Raw genomic sequence first — 9,187 nt, 5'->3', positions numbered from 1 at the left:
TGCAGTGAAAAATGCATTTGCGCTGTTTTCTTGCTTGGATTTTACAGCTTTCACTGTGCGCCCCAAGTGACATGTCTACTTTATTCTTTGGGTCGGTACAATTATGGGGATACCAAATTTGTATAGGTTTTATAATGTTTTCATACATTTACAAAAATTAAAACCTCCAGTACAATTTTTTTTTTTTTTGCCATTTTCTGGCGCCAATAACTTTTTCATACTTTGTACAAAGCTCAGGGAGGTGTCATTATTTTTGTGACTTTTGATGGTGTTTTCATTGCCATCATTTTTAGGACTGTATGACCTTTTGATCACTTTTTATTGATTTTTTAATAATTTTCAAAATGGCAAAAAAGTGCCATTTTTGACTTTGGGTGCTGTTTTCTGTTACAAGGTTAAACGCAGTGAAAAACCGTCATTATATTTTGATAGATCAGGTATTTTCAGATGCAGCGATACATAATGTGTTTATGATTTTTACTGTTTATTAATATTTATATCAGTTCTAGGGAAAGGGGGGTCATTTGAATTTTTAGGTTTGTTTATTATAATTTTTTTCAACTTTTTTTATTTTTACTATTTTTCAGACTTACTAGGGTACTTTGACGCTAGGTTGTTTGATCGATCCTAACATATACTGCTGATAGCACGTTGTAATGATTGGGTTAATATGGGTCAGCCTCAGGTCTTCGGAAGACCTGAGGCTGTCATGGTGACGGATCACCGCTCCCTGATGATGTCACGGGGAGCGACGATCCTCGGTGAGATGGTGGCACCCATGAGCTCTCTCCATGCACTCGGTGCGAGTTGGTAAGGGGTTAAAGGGGTATTCCGGGAATATGAATGTTTGATACAAAAACCCATAATGCTTTAAATAAATGAATACAACAAAACTCAATGGGGGATATGAATCATAGTGGGTCTCAGGTTTGCCTACTTTTGCGCCTGGTTTGTTCTATTTTTTGGCTTGTGATTTATGATGGTTCTAGTTCTGCCTTAGTAAATGCGCTTTGGAATTGTCGCATGTATTAGCGCCTAATTTTGCGACAAATTTGTCTCTAATTTTTCACCTACAAAGTAAATCTCATTTGTGCCTGCTCCACATTTGGGTCAGTGTAGACACGTTATAAACACATCTAACAATGCATACTGAACAATAGATTCTCTGATATTGCTGTATAACAAGACAATATTAGCATAACACACGCCCCACCTCCTCTATGACAGTACAGAGGATTATAATAGTCAGATACTATCTCATAAAATGGGAAGTAAAAAGAAAATTCAAAGTGCCTCTGAATCTGTGTAGCAGCCCATAAAGAATGGTATGCTAATATCCACATGTGAGTGGTGGTGAAAGGTCCTCTTTGAAGGGAATCTGTCATCAGATATAGGCTAAATAAACCACTATCATTATGTTGTCAAGCAGTTTAACAGCCTTTAGATCATGTTTGTTTCATGGCCCAGCTTGGTGGCATCATCCAGAAAATTAACTTTTGAAGTGAGATGTTAGTTGGTTGTATAAAGTCAGGGAGGCGGAGAGTTCAACACTGAAGTCAAGCTCTCCTTGCCTCTGAATACCACCACCTATGTGATTGACATAATGCACCAAACTTCATGAGATCTGGTGTATGATATCCTTGAATGCAGGACCATCGGTTACAGTGAAGGGGCATTCTATGGCAGTGAAGACTTGATTTCAGTGTTAAACTCTCCGCCTCCATGACTTCAAAAAACCAAACATCTCACTTCAAAGTTGATTTCCGGACGATGCCACCACACCAGACCATGAAAGAAAGATGATGTAAAAGATGTTCAGCTGTTTAACAACATACTGGTAGTGGAAATTAGTGGAAGTGGCTAATTTCTGGTGACAGGTTCTTTTTAAGCACAATGTTGTATTGCACAAATTAATAACACAGTTGGCTTATTGGAACTGACACAATGTATTATTCATGCCTTATGCTGAAGTTTTCTGGCATAAATGGCATGAAAAAGTAACAATTCTTCTACACAACATATTTATTAATGCTAGTACTTTTTAACAGGGTGTTTCATGTGCCCTGGGAAGTAGCACAAATCATTGTTTGGCTAGTCTCTATATGCACAGAGATTTTTAAGGCACCTCGTCCATGAGAAGGTGCCTGAACAAGAAGTTATCCAGTCCCTATTGTACTGCAAAGCTGTCTGCACACTTTGTCCACATTACTCGTGTTTGACCTCTGGTAACAAATCTCTGTACTTGTTTTGGTAGTGCTGACCTCTGCCTGACTAGCATTATGCATGAACTTTGCCTGTCCTAATGTCACCTTGTCCCCTGACCTCATCTCTGCCAGTCTCTCCTGAGCCATGTATTGACATGGCAGATTAACTGTCCTGCAGCCAAAATCAGATTCCAGCATCTAAATGTAATTCATCTGATGTGCTCTTGGAGCATTACCTTCTGGGCACGGGTGTCACGCCCCCCCCCCCCCAACCACTACCTTGCCTGCAGCCTCCACCGGCCCGACTCCCAGTGAAGTCCCTGCTGCAGTGCCATCTTCTACTCACAGTAGCTACAGCTTTGTCTAGCCACAGTGAGTAGCAGCTGGCAGGAAGTGGGCTCCTATAGTCCTGCTGCATGATGTTTGCTTCTATCATCTTCCAGTGTGTGACCCTGGCATGTTCTCTGACTGCGTTTCTGTTCTGTGCTCCTCGGTATCTGATCCAAGCTTGTATCTTGAACCTGTGCTGCATGCAATGACCCTCTGCCTGTTCCCGAGTCTGTTAGTATGCCTAGACGACCTCAGACTGATCTTGACTACTCGCTTGCCTGATCCCTTTGTACCACATACCGGTGTCTCTGTGCCCGCTGGGCCAGATGCTATTGTTACCGGGACCACCACAAGAGGAAATGGTCTTCTGACCTCTTCGCAGCTATGTCCAGATCCCTGTATAGGAGTTAGTGGTGAATACCAGAGAGGTCCAGTAGGATAGCACAGTGGGTTCACAACCCACTACTTGTTACATTGGGTGATATATTTTGTTTTGTTTGGTTTTCTTGATTGTGACTGGTAACTTTTTCTGTTGGATTTAGTTTTAAAACTGAAACATGTAATTCCTAAACCCAATAAATGAACACATGAACATTTATATATATTTTTTATTTGGTTTAATTAATTAAAAAAGAAATGTTACAGTTAATACTGATACTCTCTGTTCATGTTACATTGAAATATGCTTAAATACAGTATTAGCATTATGTTACAAAAAACATTTGATACTTTTCCTCTAAACTTGTGGCACTTTAGTTTCTTCATAAGAAATATGTGTATTTCACTTGTCACAATAAAAATGGTATCACATACACATGTAAAAAACCAAAAATTAAATAAAAATTCTATTATGATGTTTTTACTTGAAACCATATGTACCAAAAAGGTTAAGAATTTAAGTTTCACATTAAATAAATATACTTTTAGGCAAAAGAAGAATAAACTTATAAGACTTTGATTTGATGTCACTATGTTTCTTTTGTACACTGATGGATTTAATTGTGGGGGCACACCACTTTTATTTTCCCATGCACCATCTTAGGATCTCAATAGATTTTCTAACAAGGAGAATTCTCATGTTTTTGGCAGTTTACATGGCCAGAATGAAATATATGGCAGCTTGTAGGCTTCAGGTATTGTTACTCCAGAAACCAAATGTAAATGATAAATAAAATCTGGCAACCCAAGCCACACTTGCCATGCCAACTTCTCCAAATAGTGGTGAGGCTGGCTTAAAAAGCCAATTTTACTCCTGTTTTATGCTTTTGGAGAGATCCTAATTCCCCCCACAGAAAGTTAGGCCTATAGTAGACTTCTCGTTACGTATGGATCAGATGAAAACTAAGTATTACTGCCAAGTGCCAACAATAGTTGCCCCTTTCATAGATATTTTATTATTCCAAATTGTTTTTGATTGGTGAAGATATATCAACCTGTCTATTGTATTTGGTGCCAAAAACAATTTTTAAGGATTTACAACAGTTTCAATACTTTTATGAGATTGTGAATTATTATTGCATGTGATTAATATTCTGTGTTTTCCAACACCCATATTGTAAAAAAAATAATGCCCCTTATTGTTCTCATGGAGAGAAATTGTAACAGTGGTCAGTCTAGTGTAGTGATTGATGGTCTCTAACAATCCACATCAAGGGTTTGTGCAGAGATTATAAATTCATACAGTTTGTGTGCATACCTTCATATATAGAAAATGAAAGTTCAAAAATGGCCATGTGCATGAAACCAATATAATACAGTAGGTAAAAACATATAGTCATATAACAACAGTAATTTGAAACATTCTACTTCTATCCAGTATTACCTAAATGCTTGTTTTATATTTTTTCCTTAACATTGTTAAAGGACCCAAAGACCTAAAACATGGAGTTTTTGCATAAAAAGTAAATCAGTTCTTTGAAGACTATACTATAATAGGCAAAAGTGATGAAAAAAACTGGAATCAAAAAATACTTACAATTTTGATTATATCAATTATGAAGTTGATGGGTACAATTACTTTTTTCCCTCACCAACAATTCAACCCGTTCACTCAAGTTCTATTTATAATATTAAATTTTTTTAAAGATAATTTACTATAAAAATGACATCTATGAGGGGCATAGCACTTTATAGTTGTATTACATGTTCATACACCTTGATTAAAACTAAGTATATGATTATTATGAGCAATGGTTTTTAGAGGCAGCATAACATATTTATAGATGCTCACACTACATATAGAGTGAATTTGATACTTGGCTTTAATAGCTATATGACAAATCTCACTTGACAAGGAAAATGTCACCAGATTTATATGCAATAAAATAAAATAACAATGTAATACATACAAAATGTAGATAATGATGATGAAGATCACATAGGAACAGCAATTTGTATCTAATGATGCTTTTAAAATCAGATCATTTTTATTAGTTACGCCAACACATTTTCCGTTTACAACAATGAGAATAAAACTTGACAACACCTTCCCTTTCTATACCCTCCCCCCCTATATCCCTCCCATTTCTCGGTACTTTAATGATGCTTTTAAATAAAAAATAATGTGAATGAGAGGATCCTATTCCAGTGTGGTTCAGAGTTTACTGTTATTCACTATTATATTTCATATTACTTTCACCTGTCAATACTTGTATACTGTTGGATGAGCAGTAGAGACCCTCCAACTTGAGAATACACTAGTATTAGTTACTGAAACTAGTGTGGCAAGTTAGCTAAAAAATAAAACAATATGGAATTCAGTACAGCAGTTGAAGTATACAGTATATTGCACTGAAGGTATTAGAAGACGGGACAGGTCCAAAAAAGTTTCAATATAAAGGGAGTTGCAAGTTTTAGAAAATAATAAAAAAAGTTGAAAAATAGAGTAACACATTAAATACATTTATGCATATAGAAGTTTTTGTTGGTGCAATCATTCCTGCTGGGGCTATTGTAAATTCACATAAGCTGTAAAGAAAATTGGGCAAATTGATATCTATGATGTGTTACAATTGAAGTGCTCCAACTGATAGTATTGTAATGTACAGAAATGTGTATAAAGACAACTAAATCTTTAGTGTTTTTATAAAATAATATGATGTACGTATTCTTCTTTACATGTGACGCTGACATTATCAAATCTAAACTTTTTTTTTTTACAATCCCACGGGAGAAAGATTCTGGAACATGTAACAGACCAGTATAGAACTGTAAACAATATGCTGAATGATTAGTCATTGGCACATCATATGAGATAGCTTTGAGTCTTTAGATTTTTTTTATCCAACCATTAAATTTGCTATCAGAAGTATTTTTATTGCATAACATCCCTCATGTTTTAGGATATGTCCACTACAATGGAAAATGTCAGAATTTACTATTAATTCCATGTCACGTTCTGTAGGAAGAATTCACAGGCTGCATGGCAGATGCCTATATCCACAGAGAAAGAATGCAATATAACTTGACAGATCAAAAAGTAACACTACAGGTACAGATGAGTGAGAAAGGTGTCCTTTAAAACACAGGGTAATTTTTTTTCAAAGTCCCATCAAAGGTTCTATTGAAATCATTGGACATTTTAAGAAATCTGTCTACATAGTATATACAAGGGGGGGTCATTTTTTATTTATTTTTGTTTTTTTCTCTTACATTAGCAACTTTTTGGGGCAAAAAAATGTGTGACTTTTTCATATGCTAAGTAAAGTTTGCCATGACTGAATTTTCAATGTTGTGTCTGATTTATATGGAATCCAAATGTGCAGGTTTAAAAAAAGATGGTGCGTTTTTTGCGCAATGTAAACATTTGTATGCCAGATTTATTACAATTCGATAAATCAAACAATAGCCTTATTCATACCAAATCTATGAATCGGTGCATAGATTTAATTATCTGTAACTCCAATACATTTTCTACACCAGTTCTCTAGGGACTGGATGTGATTTCTTATTCAATTTACTGACATTTTAATAAGGTGGGGATTTGTTGTGCACCAAATCTGCGCTACATCCACCACTTGTGAACACATCCTAATAACTAAGGATTTCTGTATTATAGCACATTCATTAACCTTAATATAACTTTCTATTTTTGAATCATATTATTCATTTTATGACCAATCTATAGCCATGGCTATAGTAATCTTATATTTGTATTTTCTTATATTTATATTATAATCTTATATTTGTTATCTATGTTCTCCTTCCTACTAAAGTCTACTTTTAAAATGATGCATTACCAGCTGTTACAATGAGCATTATTTGTCTTACCCAGCCCCTACTCTCTCCCTCCTCCTACTTGCTGTAATCTAGCAGCAGCAGGAAGTGCAGGGGGAGGGGGAAACAGTATAACAACCTGTGAAGCTACAACATTGAAGGGGCTTAGGAACCACCCAGTTAAATTTAGAAGGAAGGAGGCCATGGATAATAAATATAAGAAGATTACCACAGTCACGGTGCCTGGATCTATGAATAAGTGTCCCTGGTTTATCATGCTTGATTTTCATGGTAAATTTATTTTAATGGGCAGGGAAGCACCAGTTTTATCCACATATGTATAACTTTTTGTAAGAAGGGACCCCCTACTGCTCAGCCCTCTACAGTCAGCTGTAATTTAGGAACACAACCGCATATACTGTACTTAGATGTACTATAGCACCACCACAGGGTAAATGACACATTACACAACCTCCATTAAATTCAGTGAGTCGTCTGAGTTATAAGTGGAAATTCTAGTAGCTAATCTCTGGTTCATCTAATAGATATTAATTGGGAGATCCTTCTATCAACTCAAATTCCTTCATAGTAAATATATATTTTCTATACAAGATCATCCCTATACAGGCGGTCCCCTACTTAAAGACACCCGACTTACAGACAACCCATAGTTACAGACAGACCCCTCTGACATCTGGTGAAGCTTTCTGAATGCTTTACTATAGTTCCAGATTGCAATTATCAGATGTAAGGTGTCTGTTATGAGGCTTTATTGATAATCATTGGTCCCATTACAGCAAAAACTGTTTAAACTCCAATTGTCCCTGGGGCCAAAATTATTTTTGTCTGGATCTACAATTATAAAATATACATTTTCGACTTACATACAAATTCAACTTAAGAACAAACCTCCGGACCCTATCTTGTACGTAACCCAGGGACTGCCTGTATTGGTAACGTGCAAAGTGACTTCTTAGGCTATTTGCTTCTTTGTTCCTAATTAAAAATACCTTATAGTATGCTTACAGCTCAAGTGCAAAATATATCAGTCATAGTCTTGTTGCATATTTACCTAGCAACATACAAAACTAAATAGCCATATATTAGGTCAGTAAAGTCCACAAAAATGACCCAAGGCATTCTAAGAAGTATTTAGTACTCTGGTTCTATCACACAATGTAAATACCTAAAAAAAAAACATAAAAAAGAACTTTATAGTTATAGTTTATACCATCTAAGCAAATAATATGGCTTATGTTACTCTGATTAGGCCAAAGCAATTTGTAGTGTATTTCCTAACTGTATGAAAGAATTACCTGAGTGCGTATTGTTGCACATACTGGCAAGGGGTTTTTAGGCATTTTTTGCTAATTGCATCCAATCCATACAACACATTGTTTATGTTCAGCTTTATAAAAATATGGATCCATAAAAATCCAAAAACCTCAACTTTACCCTGTTTCTTATAAAAAATATAAAATCAACTGTCCAGATGTCACAGAACTCAAGCCTCTGAACTTGATCCCAGATACTCCATCTCCGTAGCTTTAAGCCCCTTGAGTTTCTTCTTACGAAATTCAGCAGAAATCTCCTCAAAAGACTTCCCTTTGGTTTCTGGAACTTTAAAGTATGTAAATACAGTGAAACCAAACAGAAGAATTGCGAATATGATGAACACATAGGGCCCACATGCTTCCTGAAAATAGAAAGTATATCAGATTTGATTACTTTTAATAAATGTGCTCTTTGTATTAAGTGGATAATGTAAAATATTATTAAATAAATGTCATAGATTTTAGTAAAAAATCTGTTAATTATGGGTAAAAGTTGATATAACTTTTTATATATGGGTATAAATTGATAGTAAAATGAGTTGTAAAATATATAGTATGTTCTTGCAGCACATCTTTCTCAACTTACTTAGGCTCTCACCATCAGGGGTGAACCTAGCCTCTCTGCTGCCTGAGGGGAACTATAGAAAGACACCCCCTCCCACGGTCAGTCAAATAGTTATATACTATGCTTATGCAAAAAATCAATTGGGACCCCCACGAATCACAAGAAGGGGGTCCTGGTATTGCAAATTGAAAGAGCTTCTTTTCTCACCTCTATTGCATTGGCGGAGATAGCCGAGCCCAATACTTGGCTATCTGTATCTGTGCCATAGACAATGAATGGAGTGACAGTGTGCATGTCTTTCCTGGCGTTCCATCCATTTGTGGTACTATGGACCCCCATTCTTGTGGACCATGACCCCTACTGATCAACAAGTTATTACCTATCTTGTGGGGAATTAAGTAAGACTGTTTTTTTATCGGTCAGCCTTAAAATGATTCCCTCCATTGCTCCGCCACACGTATCTACTAAGAGGCTCCGGCCTCTTACTACATATGGGTGCAAACTTTGCCATTTTGGACTTAATACTAGGTCTGTTACAG

At 36.0% G+C, this 9,187-nt stretch overlaps 1 protein-coding gene across 1 annotated transcript in view; it reads right to left on the bottom strand.

The window, feature by feature from the left end:
• Positions 1-3,134: 3,134 nt before the first annotated feature.
• Positions 3,135-9,187, bottom strand: part of SLC2A2 (solute carrier family 2 member 2) — a 38,743-nt gene continuing 32,690 nt past the window's right edge. The window contains exon 11 of the mRNA XM_072142817.1: positions 3,135-8,445. Within this exon, the coding sequence (XP_071998918.1) occupies positions 8,254-8,445 (192 nt within the window). The 3' untranslated portion in view covers positions 3,135-8,253. The remainder of the gene's footprint in view (positions 8,446-9,187) is intronic.

The sequence above is a fragment of the Engystomops pustulosus genome, chromosome 3 (genome assembly GCF_040894005.1).
Source record: "Engystomops pustulosus chromosome 3, aEngPut4.maternal, whole genome shotgun sequence".
Taxonomy (NCBI): Eukaryota; Metazoa; Chordata; class Amphibia; order Anura; family Leptodactylidae; genus Engystomops; species Engystomops pustulosus.
This window is presented reverse-complemented; position numbering and strand designations above follow the sequence as displayed.